Below are 16,993 nucleotides of genomic sequence, written 5' to 3' on the forward strand. Positions count from 1 at the left end.
AGGCATCGAGTTTCACATTAAACCTCAATGTCAACATCGCAGGTATCGAGTTTAAAATTTCATATTGAAGTCGATATCTTGGGTATCGAGTTTAAAATTATATATCGAAGATGGTATTCTGAATACCAAGTTTAAAGTCGGTGTAAGTGATACAAACTTTAAAAAAAAAAAAATTCTTAAAAATTGTGATTGGAATTATGCCATGTCATTGATACAAGGTGGTCTTGACCTATGACCAAATTCGACAAAAAAAAATGTCTTTATGTTGCATTATTTTGTTATTTGCACTATTTCATGTTATTTTATTAATTTCAGTAAAAGTGAGAAGAAGAATTCACCAAAAGATGAAGGCCATCCTTTCTTCTTCTTCATTTTTAATCTCAAACACAGTATTCAATTACCGGAGTCTAAAAGGTTGAATCCGGGATTCTCTCCACGACTACGAGTGGCCAGGTGCAAAGATTTGCTTGACTGCAGTCCCCTTTCTTGTTATTCTAAAGCTAAAACTGCTTTGAACGAGGACAACGAATTTAATTTGGACCAGAAGAAGAAAAAAATGCGAAAAATAGAGGCAGAAAATAATAGATAAGTAGAATACATCAGAAAATATCAGACAAGAGTTACCTAATCCAGAGGACTTGGACCGCTTATTACAGATGGTGGATCTGTTCGAAACAAATGCGTCAAATACTGTCAAAAATCTTGAACAGGACGTAATAAAATGGTACGAAATTTAGATCTTCAGTACTGGTAGGAAAGTAAAGCAACAAAACAAATGGTTTTACAGTGGCTTGCTACGTTAATGGCGTTTGTGACCTTCGTCGTCATCTTCAATAGAAAGAAGCTCATCCATCAACTCATTGTCCTCGTACTCGATTTCGAAAACCGGCTTCGTGTGATATCCACTCTCCTGCACCGTCTCTGCTCGAGCAGATGCAGAAGAAGAAGACGACGATGACGACTGCAATTGGTTCCCAGAAGTGCTAGACGAGGAAGAAGACATTCCGACCGAAAACGCAGATGAATAGGATGAGGGAGGAGGAGGTGAGTCTGGGGTTAGATAGAAATGTTCGTTAGGGAAGTTGAGAATCGCCTGCGGACCTCGCATCTTGTAAGCAGCCCGATCGTAGGCTCTTGCCGCCTCCTCCGGCGTACCGAACGTTCCTAGCCAAATCCGACCACCTTGCCGACTCGGGTCTCGAATCTCGGCGGCGAATTTTCCCCACGGCCGTTTCCGAACCCCTCGATAATTTCTCTCTTCCTTAGCCTTTCCTCCTCTCTGCATCGAAGCCTCTGCTTGTGAGCTACCATCAGCCATTGTGTCCCAGAGTTGGCGATCGAAGGCTAGCTTCTGGTAAGGGTACTTTTTATGCCATGCAGATGCGGCACGTTCTGGCGACTAAATACTGAAAAGCATTTAAACTCCTTTAAACGGTCAGGTCTGACGGTTGGAATACATCTCCTTGGATCGGAGGGAGTGGAGGAGGCTTTCATGGCAAATTCCTGCAGATGCTGCATTCGACGTCATTGACTCGAAAGAAAGCATTTGATAATCATATTTGAGAGATTCTTGAACGAAATCAAACCTCTGTGGGCGAAGGTTTGTCAACTTTGACGGAAAATATAGGCTATAGAGAAATTGCCACGTAGAGAAACTCAATTTGACCTAATTGAGAACTTTCGAGAAGGAATTGATAGTGGGTATTTTCGGACTCCTGAGAGTCCTAGATGACGGCCAATCATTCGAAGTTTGAGGGGCCCAACTATATGTTATCCAAATATGTATGTGCTTTATATTAGTCATTAGTGACTTGTGAGTAGAAAGCCCTATCAATTTAAGCTTCCATATGCTTAATAAATATGTATCTTTGTTAGATTAATTCTTTTAAAGTTATATTAGCTGGTCTTTTTCATTTGAACTCTATTAGTTGACATGCAATTTATCCTTAGGCTAGTTGCATATGTTACCAATTCAAACATGAAAATCAAATTTGGATTGGTCATTTTTTTTTCTTTTTAATTCAAACTTAAGTTAGCAAGACAAATGAAACTTCATGTGTCCCTCTTGTTTACTAAACAAAATGCTTCCGACGGTTTTTGGATGACAACTGGTTGGTTTTAGTTGGAGGTTGGGTCCAAGGGTATGACTTATCAAGACTCATAAACCTTAAATCCTTAGTCTCATCATCTATTCAAAGAAGAAGAATGAAAGGGTCCAACCCTCTCCTTGCCTTTGTAGTTTTAGATTTCTATAGCATAAATAACAATAAATTCTTTTCCCTATGAATTGTGGGAAAGATCTCCAAAACAACATAAATCATTTTTTCTTGTGTCTTCTATTATCTCATCCTTAATCTTTATATATTCCACAGAAGGGACATCAATTTCAAAGTGAATCACTTGTTTTACTTCATAGAGGTAACACTCTTTGTATTTAATGGATTGGTTGGAACAAGATTGTGTGTAGAGTCAGTTCATCATGGTTTCAATCGGAAGTGACTTCTATCTTGCTTGAATTGCATCACGAGTCATACTCAACACACCAAGTCATCATAGAAACACTATGTGGTACCATCTCACCTTTTTCTCTTCCTATAAATAGAGGTACCCATTGAAGAATTTCTAGAATAACTTGGGAGAGAAGCTTGTTCGAGATTTTTTCTTAATTTCAAGTACGTCAAAACTCCATCTATGAGAAAAGAAAAAACTCAAATTGTGCTATTGCCACAAATCTCAACTCATTGTGAAGCTGCATTGGATCAGTAGCAATACGTAATTTTACCTACTGCTACTTTGTTACCATCCTTCAAGTTATTACACATAATATGAAATCAATCTTATTGTCAAACATAAAGTGGAGGCTAGCTACAAGTCAAGGCTAGTCAGCGAAAGAACTTCTAGTATATCCATCAGATTAAGCAAAGTTCAAAGAAGATTAGTGCTTGAAGATCAAATAAGAGAAACTTTACATCACTTGAAACTTTTTAATTTTCTTTTGTTGTTGTACTTATGATTGCTTTGTTTCATAGGTAGGACCCGTTGCATGTCAACATAATCAAATTAAAAATGTACGCAAAGTATCTAGCACACATAGGGTTATTGAAACTATTTATCTGTGTTATAAAACTCAGACTAGACTGGACGATTGAACTAGGTTGAACCATACTTGATCTTTTTGTCTGGATCACTTAAGAAGAAAACCCAAAGATGGGTAAAAAATAATGGGGAGGAGTTGTCGTCCTCCTAGCTATGATGGTCGAGAGAGCGACAACTACTGCCACTTGCATCAATGAAGAGAAGGATAGGGGCAGCAGTCATCCCTTCCTTCTTTATTTTTCCAAGAGGCAAGGTGGAGGGGAATCCCTCCACTTTAATTTAAAAATTAAAAAAAAAAAAAAGCAAAAAGGAGGAAAGGGGTGCCCCTACCCACATGGTGTTCTTATGCTATCATTACAATTAGATTAATAAATTATAAGTAGAATTGGGAACTAGGGAAATTCAAAAGGTTCTAATGTCCAATTCCCAACAAACTCATAATAATAGAGGTCATAATAGACGATAAAGAAATTGCGGTCATAAGAATGGTCGTGGTAGTAGATGCTTCTCAAGGGAGATGGGGGGTGAATTGAATTTTGTAAATTAATAAAGTTAAGTGTCTAATGACTATAAGAAGTAATTGAAGTGATGAAAAAATTAATCACATAACACAATAACACCATTTTTTTTATCGATGTTCCTCTATTGATATTCATTCACTAATCTTAGCTCTATAAGCTGAAATTTTACATAAAAAAAGAGATATTGGCTCTCTTTTAAGCCGCATGTATGCTCAAATACACGATTACAAATTAATCTCCATTGAAATTAGCTAGATTCTAGATCTATCAAGTCTTTCTATCTAGATTCAAAAGGTTCTTGATGAACCTATATGGAAAAAATGAAACTGCAAAAGAATAGAAACCTTACACCCTTTGTAATCTTGGAGAGACAACTTCCTCCCTTGATTTGTCTAAGTCTCTAGCTTTGATGCACAATGAAGATGATTTGGAGCTTTAACTAAGGATGCCGTTAGTGCCCTTGGTTGAAAATTTATATCCCAAGAAAAGCTAGAAATATTTTTCCTAGGACCCATATTTTCAATAAACCTTCAAATAAAATCCTATTAGTGCCTGACTAGGAAATTACATGGGAAATTTTAGAAGTTTCCAAGGAAAATTAAATAGACCTGTTAGTGCATTTTTCAAGGAAATAAATGGAAATTAATAATCAATCACATACATTAGATACTTATCTGATAAATTTCTAGTAAATTAAATATCAAATGAAAAGTTAAAAAACTTTTTTATCTACAAAAGTTGGTCATGTTAAATCAACTATTATACTCTACATAATCGTCCCACATTTTAGCTGCTACATTTTTAAGAAAATGGTTAGCTAATTCAGTTTCTTAATTTCTCTTTCTTCTCCCTGATATTGAGATTGTAGGTTGGTTAGTTAGTTCCTCCAAATCATCTTCATCTTCATCTTCATCTTCTTCTTGATCTTGTCCAAATACTATATCATCTCCAAAAACTTCAACTAGTTCCTCTTCTTCAATCCCTTCATCATTGCGATCAAATATCCGTATAAAATTGTGAATGATACAACATGCAATGACAAATTTCACTTGAGTCTTGTAAAGATATGGAACTTCTCAATCCAAAATTTCAAATTGTCTCTTCCACATACCAAAAATCCTCTCAATTATGCTTCTTAGTGATGAATGTTGATGGTTAAATAACTTTGTTTTAGTTTGAGGGAGATGAATTTCATCATATTCATTTAAATGATATCTAGTTGAATGATAATGTGCAAAAAAAAAACAAGCAAATTTGCATACCCAACATCTACCAAGTAGTACTTTCCTATAATATGAAATAAAAAATAATGATTAATATGAATAAAGGTAAAATTATAAAAAATAAAATAAAATAAAAATATTATCTCTTGGGATGACAAACCAGTTCGGTGCATCTAGTGCATGCATCAAAATGCGAGCATCAATTGCTAATCCTTCACACCCAACTACTACAAAAGTGAACTCCATATTAAAATTACAAGTTGTCACCACATTTTGTGATAAGTATTTTTTTTTTTATTCCAACACCTGACAATGTATATATTGAGCAATACATACATAAATAATAGTTACAATAGTTGTTTACCTTGAAATAGGGGTAATACTTCTCATTACATGCTATTTTTGGATGGACATTTCTAGTTGAAGGAGGATGTATGTAATCAATTTTCAATTCGAGTATCATCTTTACACTACTCTATCTAAATATGTTCTAATAGTCCAAACTGAGCATATGAAACATTCCATTGACACTGATACCTTTGGCCTTGACTTTTGGTAACCATGAATATAGCAACTTGCTCTTCAACTTTAAGGCTCTTGGTGTCCACAAGAAGTCTCCTACTTCTTAGCAAATTACAGAGGTTGGTAAAAAAGCATACAGTCGCATCTTATACACACATTTAAACAAATGTTCGTTATGCTCCAACATTAAGCGTATATGAGCCTCTCTACCCAATCCAATTTTTTTAGGCATAGATACATTTTAAAAATAAATTGATATGACAACTAGGGTAGTTGCTTTTGCTCCTAAAGTGAAAACAACGTTCTCATTCCTTATAATCATGGTAATCTTGACACTTTTATAATGATAAAATATCAATACCAAACTGTATAACAAACACATAAAAATTAAGAACTCATTGATGCCAACATAAAAATTCATATATAACATTAAAACAATCATTCTAATTGTTAACAAGAGAAATCAAAACATAAAAGTCAACTGAAAAAATCCCTATAATAATTATTATAACATAAATAAATTAATATGTTTTCTTCCTATTAGATCCTCCTATTATGTCCTCCTATTTTTGTTTTATTCATAGATGAACTTCAAAAACTCCGTCATTTTCACAATGTCATATCGAACACATAACACTTTTTTTCATTTGTATCCAACAAAGGAGCATAGTGCAAAGATTTGTGTCCAAATAAGGAATTTCTTGAATAACATCAATTTATTTATTTGCTTCAGAATTATTCCTAACTTCTGCGAATTTTTGAATTGCAACAAAAAATTGTTCAATACAAGCCAATATTGCTTTGTCCCTCTCCCCCATTACTCGAGCTCAATGTTTATGCTTACTCAACAAAGGTGTTTGACAGCCTTAGCTCTGGTTACTAGTTGAGCCACCTCCGTCACTTGATCTAGGTGTTTGTTCAGTCCATGAATCGGTAGCTTTATTTGTTCCGCTTTACCACCTACCATAACAGCAAAACTTCCAGTTGTTAAAATTTCTCCAACACTGTATAGAGGAGTTCATAGTTGCGACAACTTTGTTTTTCTACAAAAAAAAAGTACAAAAATAAAATTTAATGAAAATATCATCTAAAGTCTATTATACAATAAATCATAGTATATAACACATTACCTGAAGATTTTTTTTCTAAACACATGCAAGCACTTCCATTTGTTTACTTTCCCACACTCACCCATTTGATGATAATTATGTTGCACTCCTTATATATATATATATATATATATTATTTTTTCATGTTTTTTGATGATTTATAACATTATCTTTCATCTTTTAATTGTTATAGCACTCTAGGCCATGTATCACTCCTCCGGTGACCATTTCCTAACTTAGATCATTTATGGACCTTCTCTGATAAGATAGTAAACATAGTCATATCATCATAAAGAGTCTATGTTTCATAAGGTCCCCATTGTCGCTTAGCACTTCCTTTAGACATCTATAAGATAACACTCAATGAATTTTACTAAGCTAATTTTCAAAAAAATATTAAGCACACTACTATTGAAAAGGCATATCAAAATTTTAAAGTTTGGCCTCTCAAGTCCTCTTCTATCCACCAAAAACACCACCCACGATGGAAAAAAAATCAAAACTTTTTCTTGACTTTCACCTCTCTTGCCTCTTCCCACCTCCCATCTTCCACCCACTTCACAACCTAAGCCTCATAACTTTCATTTCAAAAAGGAATTTTATATACGTAAAAAATCCAATAAAATCACTCTAAAAATCAATTCCAAGGACAAACATCTAATATCCACCTAAAAATCTCTAAGGATAAATCCAATAATATCCATCTCTAATATCCACCATTAGCCTTTTGTTACAGATCTTCACAACAAAAAATGGAAGAGACATCTATAATTCCACCAAAAAGTGTTACATGAACATATATAAGCATCTATGTTATGCTCTATTGCTTATATATTCAAAGGAAACATATGTCTCTTTTCAAAAGGACCAACAAGTTACATGATGTCACAACAACACAATGCTTGCAATACTAGCTATGCACAAGTTACACATTCGCATACAATATAATACAATTTCCTTGTAATCCACAATGTAAGATAAAGATCAGATTTCATACTTAAAAATCCAACATAAAAGTACAATACATAAAGTCAATGCTATAGAAAAATATTTCATACTAGGCAACAATCACTAACTACTAGAAAATTGGATATGTAAAAAAACTATTTTATATGTTTATGTTTTATTCCACTTTCATCAGCTGATGTGCCTCAAAGGCCCAAAGACATACACCACCCAAATCAAACAGGTTTCACATTTTGTACAACTCCAATCATTTTATCAAATATAACTCAAAGAGGACAACCAGTCATAGGTTTTCTTAGTAATCTAGAATTCTAAAATTACAAGAAGAAAACATATTTTCTTTCTGGTTTGTACATCCAAATTGATGAAGTGGTGGTAACAGAAGTTCAAATTTTTGAATGTAATAACAAGTTAATTAAGCAAAATAATAATAATAATTAAACTTTCTTACCTTATGCATAAGATCATAATGACCAAAACTACATGTCTTACAACTTGCAGAGAACAAACACTTTCTTTTGTTCCTATTTGAAAATTTTTGCATTCAGTTTGGATACATGGAACTGTTGAAAACACAAACATCTTTAAATATAAGCAATTGTCGAGAAAAATCGCAGAGGATCTACACCAAACCCAACACGGCCTGGACAAAGGCTATGATGATGCTCACAAAAATAAAATCATACATAAGAGAACAATGACAGTGTTTTCAAAGAAAGACTAAAGTTTTGGACTCAAAACATTATAACTATAAAAACAAATTAGTGACATTACTTCATCTTAAGTTCTACCAAGTGACAAAAGAAACAACAATTAAATTGAGTTGTAAGATGTGACACCAAAGAGGGATCCCATGGTTAAAGTATAGCTGAAAAAGGAGCACCTAGTTTCCATATTATAAATAAACAGTGTAAGGAAAAGTGAAAGAGAACAAACGTTTTCCCCTTCCATCACAAGAAATCAAGACATCACTTTTAATTACCATATATACCAATAAAGAAAATAAAGAAGTGACCAATTCCACAAAGCATAAAAGAAAAAAAAAATCAACCTGGCTAATTAAATTTTAGTTTCCTACATGTATAATCAACCTACTGCTATGGCTGACTGCTACTGCTGTCATGGCTCAACGCCTTGTCCGTCTTAATCCAAGCAAGAATTATATTAAAAAGAGATGGAAGGTATCTAGTAGCATCCCAAATACAAATGTCAAGCCAAAACTTTACCAAGGTGCCATTACTTACATGAAGCCAGAGCCCTTCAACCATTTCTATGAGTTTGCAAGTGGATCAACTAGGGGAAAATCAATTAAGTAGGTACAAAAAAACCCTAGCCTCCTGATGCTAATTATATTTAAGGATAATTGGATTTCTTCAAGTAGTATCTTGGTCTATTAAAAAATGTCACCTACTAATTATATTTACTCAAGGTTCCTCTTTTGAGGAGTATCAAAAAGGTTTTCGTATGTTGCTTACATGTTACACATGCTCACCCACATTTTAAAACAAATTTGTTTATTCTTAGTTCTAGTATTTATATCTAAAAACATTCCTAGTTTTAGTATTTATATTTGTAAGGTTGTCCACTCTTTTCTTGTCTTCTTTTAGACATTTAATCCTAATGCCATTCTGAAGCCCCACTTTGCTCAGCCAAATCAAGTTGAGAGGGCATTGAGAACCTGTTACCATGATGCAATGGCTGAACTGGGTAGAAAGGAACTTGATTTGCAAATTGTGATATTGCCTGATAAAAATGGCTCTCTTTATGGTACCTGTGAATTTATCCTTGCATACTTTAAGGCATTAATATTTACCAAGATGACTTGAATCTTATATCTTGCATATTATTTTATTCTTTAGGTGACATGAAGAGGATTTGTGAGACAAATCTTGGTTTGGTCTCACTATGATGCTTAACGATGCATGTATTCAGGAATAACAAGCAATACTTGCCAAATGTTGCACTTAAAATAAATGTCAAGGTAGGTTTCATAAATTCATTAATCATAGGAAAATGTTAGTACATTCATATATGCATTAGAGTAGTTGGACAGGGTTGTTGAAAAATCTAGTGTAAGAACACTACTTCCTCTCTATTAATAGGAAAACCGAACAACATGCCATTAGATAAAATACATAATATATACATAAACTAGAGCATAACTCAATTTTCTACAAGCAAAATTGAAGTACCATTACGGCCTTACAATAGTGAGGAAGACAAAAATCAAGACTAGGGTAGATACACAATCAAACAAACCAAAAGTAAAATTTGTAAGACTTGTTTTCTCCTAGGATTCATCCAAGTGTTTATTGACCTGTTGAGAATGGGACCCACCAGAAAGGTATTTATTGACCGACATTTGATTGCATATTTAACATGTTTAGGAGTGGTTTAGTTGTTTAATATGTCTAGTTCCTTTTGTATCTTTTATTTTTTCCCTTTGCACCATAGTTTTGGTGCATTGGGATATTTAGAATCATTACTAGGAGCAAGTGTAGATAGGGTATTGTGTATTGTAGATAATTTCACATCTAGGGAAGTTTTTAACTTTATAAGGAATCTTTTCGAGTAAGTTATAGAATCATGAGTGTCAGGTTAATGCAACTTCTTGTATATGATTAACCTCCTTACCTTTACTTGGAGAGAGAATGACAAAATACCAAAGCTTTGTGGGAAGTAATAATTGGCATGCAATTTATTTTCTGGGAGGCTGCATTTTTTCTTGTGTAATACTGAAAAGCTCCCTGATCCATGTGATATAAGGCCACTAATACACAAAAAATTTACTGTCCAAACTTAAAAGACATAAAAAGAGAATTATATGTGCAGGCTCTGGTAAAAATGTCGATGTGGGTAAATACCAAAGACTGGTCGAAAAATAAATTTATTTTTACATTGATCGATCATTCTTAGGTCAATTTTTTTTTTCAAATGGCAAAAAACAACTAGTATGGCTTGGGTAACCTATAAATACCCCACCAAACGTTCACTTGAGAAGTCAATGAGCATTTATTGGTGATCATATTCAATTCCAAGCTATCTATCTTGAAAGTTCATATTGACTTCCTTTTTTAGAGAGATAAAGGTTGTTTTTGGATATCTCCACAAATCCTCTCAATTCCACTTCTTGCATTTATACTAGACAAACTCCAAATCATTTCAAAATGTGCATCAAAGCTGGAGGTTTGGATCTTTTAGAGGAGAAGGTTGTCTCTCCAATATTAAAAAAGGTGTAAGCTTTTCATTTTGTTGTAATCTTTTAACTTTGTTTGATAGATTCATCTAGAACCTTGAATCTAAGTAGAAGAGTTTTAGTTCAATCTCAAGGGAGATTGCTTGTAATCGTATATTTGAATATACACGTGGCTTGAAGGAGAGTCAAAATTTTTTTCTTGTAAAATCCAAGCTATTAGAGCTTATACTAGTGGAATTTCCCAAGCATGAGTTCTTGGGCGGTGAATACCAATAGTGAAACATCGATAACAAAAACCTGGTGTTCATTATGGTGTGCTCATATTTTAATTCTTGCATACTAGACCTATAATGATATGTAATTTTTACAATTTTCTTAGAATAAATTGAAAATTTTAAAGTAGGCATTTTACAAGCCAAGTGCATTATTTTTTTGGTAATTTTTTTTAAGAAGGTCATTTACCTTGACATTAATTTAGGCCTGTAAATAAATCTAGATCTTAGTGAGAAATTTAGGCCCGTAAATAGATCTAGATTTAGTAAGAAATTTAAATAGTATTTGAAAATTGAATATGATGAAGTTAGTTAATATTTGATAAAATATCCAAGATTTGTCAGTTTTGATTTATATTTCTAAGTTGAAACTCATCCCTACAAGAACCAATGAGAGGGTGTTGAAATTTAATTTCATCCCTACCTTGCCCCCATCCTTGACAATTCTATCCAACAATTTAAAATGTTAAATCTATAACCTCCACATATAATGTCATCAATTTTAGTCTCAAATCTGTTTTCTTCGGCTAAAATTTATTTTCTTTGTAAGTTGGGTCAAAGTGGTATCAGATCAACTACTTATATGCAGGCTTCTACCTAAATTATTCACTTGTAGAGCCACAAAAGATGGCTTACACGTGAGAGAAAGTATTAAAGAATAGTCCCACATAAATTAGTGAGTACAAAAATCTTGAATCTATTAGTAGGGAAAATTTTTCCTAAGTTGGTTAGTCATTTTGGGTTAAGACTCTGATCCAACTTGTCTCTCTTTGGTAGCTTTGATCCCATTTGGAACGTAACAAATTTCGGTTCCCGTAACGCCAGGCCCGGTCCGGCGGCGGAGATTTGGTTCGAAACGCCAGACCCTCCCTCCAGACAGACAAAATTAAGACATTCTAGAGCTTGGCTTCTAGAAAGCTCGGGCTTGTTGAGTAACACAATGAATGAGCTGCACTCCTTTATAAAGAGGATTGTAATTGGTAATAGAGTGTAGAAACCCTATCTCGTCGCTCCAGTGGAAACCTATCCTTCTCACTACCTCCTGACTTCTTCTGCTGGTTCTTGTGCGTTATCTCTTCCTAGTTCTTCGAGGTGTGTCTCCTTTTTGTAATGTGCTTCTTCAAGACTCGGTTTTATCCTTTTGTTGTTCTCATTTGATGGTTTATACAGTAGATTATCTATTGTATTAAGTTCTAATTTCATTTGTATCTGGGTGTCATGATACTAGAAGTAACGAAGCTTCTTTAGGGTTGAGCAACGTCCAGTATGCTGGATTCTCCGAGCTTGTTTTCTTGCTTCTTTCCTAACATCCGAAGGGTGTATAACTAGTTATGCTGCGCACTCTATTTGTCCTTTTAGCTGGAGTCCCTAGTTTGAAGTTAAATTTCTTAATAATGGGTCCATCTGTGGGGTCTCCTCTACCACACATCTGGATTTCTTTTGGAAATGGTCTTGTTTATGGTTTTTGTTTTGGTTATCACAGTGCTGTGAAGAAACATTTAGCATTTGTGAGCGTTCCCATAGAAAGAACCTCAGGTCTGACTGTTTCTGTTATATGGTAGATTCATTTTTTGTGAGGTTCTGGAAAAGCTGCGAAGGGGAACTTCCTGAGATCCAACTTTGGCTTTTCCAGCTCCCTACATTGTAGGTTTTCTGCATAAAGTTCCTTGCAACATTGATATTTTTTTGGACGGAGGCAAGGGTAGCGATAACAGGGGTAGCAAGTCTATCGTCAAGCTGGGTAGTTCACTTATTTTATGTTTTACTGGAGGGGTTCTTGGCAATTATATAATGGTAGGAACTCCTCATTAGAAGCTGAGAGCTGAGAACTGAGAGCATGTTTAATTAATTTTTTTAATTTTTTGTGATACCCTCTCTGAGTCATATTTTCTCAACACAATGTTCTCTATTGGTGTGACGGAAAGTCTAGGAACTCTATACTCCAGGTTATAATGTGAATGTTGAAATTTAAAATTTTCCATTTTTAATTTTAGGGTTAATAACTTGTCTCCTTCCTGGAGATTTACAAAATACATGCACCCTTAGGAATGATGGTAGTTGCACTTTTCCTTCAGATTATGAAATTTCATTATACTCATAAAAAAGGACAAAATGCCTTATAAATTCTAATTTTAGAATATATATTTTACATGAATGTTGATTAGACATGCACCCACAAACCTATCTAATTTTAGAATATATATTTTACTTGAATGTTGATTATACGTGTATGTGCACCCCTAACAACTGGTGAAACTTCAAGCCAAGACCTCACACTAGGAGCCCCCACGGGTGACCATTTAGCCAAGGGCCCAAGTAATGTTAGAATTTTTTTTGTAAGTAAAGATAGGCCTTCTTTGTCACTGCATGGCCTGACCTTACTTTCTGTCATTCTTTCTATTTTACTGTGAAAAAAGACCCTCTGCTTCCCTTCTTTTTTTCTTCTGGGAAACAGGGGACATAAACATAATTTTTAGGTGGCCTGCTTCTTCTCTCTTCTGAAATTAGGATGGGCTGCTTTCTCTTTCTTTCTCTTTCTTTTAAAAATATTTTTCAAAGGATTTAATGGACTTGTGTCCCATTTCATAGAAAAAAGAGGTCATGGAGGTTGAATGTAAATGAGTGTAATTTGGCAGTTTTTCGTAGAAGCTGTGTAACTAACCGTAACTTTATTATTCTAGTGATTTTTTGAGTGTGTCTAACATTTGAGTTCTGTTTTTTTTCAAGGATAATGGCTACAGTGCAATTCTCTGCTTCTCCCTTTGCTACGAGGAGGCTACCTTCTTTTGGAGGTCTTCGGCCTTCTATGGTTAGGCTTTCTTCAATCCAACCTTTCCGTGAAACACTTAGTCAGAGTTCATTCCGGGGTCTTGTTGTAAAAGCTGCCACTGTTGTTGCACCCAAGGTAAATTTTTGTTTTTTTGTTTTTTGTGATTTTTTTCTGCTGGTGTATCATATTGTTGAAATTCTGTCAGCTCAACTAGCTATGGAATTCAGCTGCTTGTGCAGTTCCCTTTGAAGCTGCCAGAAACTTTTTATTCAATGGATAATTGGAGTAGAGAAGTTCATATGTTTTCATAATAGGGTATGCGGTTTTTATCCCTTTGGGAGATCCCTGTCTCAAAATTTTCTCTAAAAACTGGCCACTAGCATCCATAGTCTGGGTGGTGAGCTAGAAAAGTTAAGATGGGAATTACCTCAAAAAATTGCAAAGAAATGATAAGACAAGAATTTTGTCAGGGGAAGTATGTCGGAAGAACTCTTTTGGATCCACTTCTTTCTGCTGCTATATCCTTCTTTCAACAGTGTTTTCTTCTTGTTCATGATGAATTGGCTTCATCTTTTTCAGATTTTCATTGATATTAGCTTCATAATATGCCAAGCCATCTGATACCATATATTACTTTTTGTGGCCTATCATGAGCTATATTCCTTCTATCTGGGTTTTGATTAGTTGTCTGATCTATTGAGAAGCTATTGGTGCATTATTTTGTTGGATCTGCAGCTTGTTCGAAATCAACTCCTCTCTATTATTATTTACAACTAGGACATTTTTGAGTTTAAAATATCCTATTTATTGGTCTATTCAGAAGTTTGGAAATTAAATCTTCACAAGCATGACGCCATAATTTCCTTCTTTGAACATCTACTTGCTTATCAAGTACTCAGATCATATTTAATTTACTGATGTTTCCTACCTTCATAACTTTCTGAGGCATGGCGTGAGCTTCCAAAATTGTAATTCCACCTTTTTTCTCTTATTGAAGGAGTGATATATTTCCTTTTCCTGCTTTTCTGCAGTACACCTCCATCAAGCCATTGGGAGACAGAGTGCTTGTTAAAATCAAGGCAGCTGAGGAGAAAACTTTAGGTGGTATATTACTTCCTACATCTTCTCAGACAAAACCACAAGTAGGTGAGGTAGTGGCTGTTGGAGAGGGAAGAACAATTGGAAAGAACAAAGTGGATATTAGTGTCCAGGTTGGAAATTTGCTCACACTGATACCATATTCAAGTAATGAGTTATATGTGACAGTCTGCAAGATTGCTGCTTTTCTTGGATCTTAATTGCTGTATGGAGTTTGCTTATCTTTAGATATTGGCTTTGCTTCTAGTGGATGGCTAATCCATGGATATCTACCAATTAAGTTGAAGCTGTAGTTGTAGGTGGTTCGTGTATTTGATGCTCAGCCAGAGGGATTGGCAAAATTAACATTTTCAGCATGATAATTTACTCATTGTGAATAAATAGTATTCAGCACCCTCATGAATCTAAGTTTGTGATGGCTGGTGAAAATGAAAAGCTGAAGAGGACTTCAACAGACAAACACACAAAAAAAAAAAAAAACAAGAAACTTAACAAACTCAACGAAGAGACAAAGCATGTAGTTGGTTAATTTGCTTATTTGTTGTCATTTAGTATGTTGCTCAAAAGCAGTTGGAAAGGAACTAACTTTATACCTTGTTGGTGTACTCATGATTTACTTGTTTATCTATCAGCTACAGTATGATTTAGTAGTACTGTAGAATGTATTATCGCTCCAACAACTACTTCTTGTACCCTGTTTCTATGATCTTTCTGTTGCCTCTTAGTTTGTTGAGTTTTATGGCTCTGTTTTTAAGCTTATATTGAAGATTTCCTGCTATTATTGACCTCCTGTGTTTTAAAAGAGAAGTGATGTCTGTATGATGAGAAATGTAGTTTGTGGATCTTGGGTGTTTGGTGAATTGGGTTCTTACACGGGTGTGTGGTGACAGACTGGATCGCAAGTAGTCTACTCTAAATATGCTGGTACAGAGATAGAGCATGATGAAGCTAAGCATCTCATACTAAAAGAGGATGACATTGTGGGTATTCTTGACACTGATGATGTCAAGGATATGAAGCCACTTAATGACCGGGTTCTTATTAAGGTACATTGCAGTAGCTTGAAGTTGCATGGAATTCGTTCGATATCGAATGAAAAGAAATGGTGGAAATGAATTACTGGTATTTATACTTGTACTTGTCTCTAAAAGTTGTCCTGGACTTCAAATTGTTGCATTTAGGTTGCAGAGGCGGAAGAAAGAACTTCTGGAGGTTTGTTGTTGACTGAAGCAACTAAGGAGAAACCTTCCATTGGAACGGTAATGCTGTTACCTAGAATATGTATCACTGAGTGATCCGTGTAAAGATATTCTTACGTGTTTCATGTGCTAATTCAGGTGATCGCCGTCGGGCCGGGGCCATTGGATGAAGAGGGCCAGAGAAAGTCGTTGTCCGTCACACCTGGGAGCACAGTGCTGTACTCAAAGTATGCAGGAAATGAGTTTAAGGGTGCAGAGGGATCAGATTATATAGCTTTGAGGGCATCCGATGTGATGGCTGTGCTGTCGTAGTGGCTAGGAATTTTTGTGAGAAGAAAAGTCTTGTAGAGATTAGAAACGGAGAGTAGGTTCGTGGAGGCTGGTGTCGTTGTGCTGAAATGTAAGATTGTGGAATCGGCTTCTAGTTAGGCATTCCATCTTCTCCATTTTCCTTTGTTTGCCTTTTTGTTTTAACTGTTATGTTTGATGCACCTGAGCTTGATACAAGTCCTCATAATCCTCATCATCCTCAGCCTATTTACTTGTCGCTTCTTGTTTCATGGCTGATCAATCCAGACTTGTGGCTCTAGGCTAAGGAAGCTAGTGGGATAAAGATGTAATTAAAAAGTATTAGAATAAGTTAAGTCCATCATTCATGTATGAAGGGTTTTCTTTTTCTTTATCATATTGGAGGCATGAAAGACTAAGTTTTCCCCTTTAAATCGTTGTTAGATGTGTATGATAAAGTGAAGAAGACAAACTTCAGAGAGACCTTTTTGGGCTGAGCAGGTTAGACTTCCATTTGCCAATAACATGGACAGTTCTTTGTGAATGTGAAAACATGAGAAGCTCTACCAAAGAATTTTGGATGTAGTGACTCAAACAAGTTTAAATTGATCAAATTACTTCTAAGTCTTTAATGGTCTCCTTATAGAGTATTCATATTTATATAATTAGTTTTGTATAGAGATAAAGGTTCTAAGAAAAATTCTCAATTAGTAGAATTTAATTTTTTAAATGA

The 16,993-nt window shown here is 34.8% G+C and overlaps 2 protein-coding genes across 2 annotated transcripts; one reads left to right on the forward strand and one right to left on the reverse strand.

Annotated features, from left to right (window-relative positions):
- Window positions 1-799: 799 nt before the first annotated feature.
- On the reverse strand, window positions 800-1,518 carry LOC137943500 (ethylene-responsive transcription factor ERF098-like). The gene is made up of 2 exons (XM_068788996.1): window positions 1,447-1,518; window positions 800-1,399 (listed from the first exon to the last, which is right to left on the reverse strand). Exons 1-2 carry the CDS (start codon window positions 1,516-1,518, stop codon window positions 800-802), a joined length of 672 nt encoding a protein of 223 aa, XP_068645097.1.
- Window positions 1,519-11,885: 10,367 nt separating this feature from the next.
- On the forward strand, window positions 11,886-16,509 carry LOC137944159 (20 kDa chaperonin, chloroplastic-like). The gene is made up of 6 exons (XM_068789717.1): window positions 11,886-11,997; window positions 13,633-13,810; window positions 14,707-14,886; window positions 15,664-15,819; window positions 15,955-16,032; window positions 16,111-16,509. The coding sequence occupies exons 2-6, from the start codon at window positions 13,637-13,639 to the stop codon at window positions 16,282-16,284; spliced, it is 762 nt and encodes a 253-aa protein (XP_068645818.1). The 5' UTR covers window positions 11,886-11,997; window positions 13,633-13,636; the 3' UTR covers window positions 16,285-16,509.
- Window positions 16,510-16,993: the final 484 nt, after the last annotated feature.

Source organism: Aristolochia californica, unplaced genomic scaffold (assembly GCF_029961685.1).
Source record: "Aristolochia californica isolate CCGP_79_NKW_82.1479 unplaced genomic scaffold, dmAriCali1.0.hap1 SCAF_11, whole genome shotgun sequence".
Lineage (NCBI taxonomy): Eukaryota > Viridiplantae > Streptophyta > Magnoliopsida > Piperales > Aristolochiaceae > Aristolochia > Aristolochia californica.

What these genes read in the sequence shown, in the direction of transcription:
- LOC137943500 (XM_068788996.1), bottom strand. Translation starts at nt 1,518, where the DNA reads ATGCAGCATCTGCAGGAATTTGCCATGAAAGCCTCCTCCACTCCCTCC. An exon ending in CAAGGAGATGTATTCCAACC is followed by an intron (nt 1,400 to 1,446) that starts GTCAGACCTGAC and finishes TTCAGTATTTAG; the next exon opens with TCGCCAGAACGTGCCGCATC.
- LOC137944159 (XM_068789717.1), top strand. Translation starts at nt 13,637, where the DNA reads ATGGCTACAGTGCAATTCTCTGCTTCTCCCTTTGCTACGAGGAGGCTA. An exon ending in CCACTGTTGTTGCACCCAAG is followed by an intron (nt 13,811 to 14,706) that starts GTAAATTTTTGT and finishes GCTTTTCTGCAG; the next exon opens with TACACCTCCATCAAGCCATT. An exon ending in AGAAACCTTCCATTGGAACG is followed by an intron (nt 16,033 to 16,110) that starts GTAATGCTGTTA and finishes GTGCTAATTCAG; the next exon opens with GTGATCGCCGTCGGGCCGGG.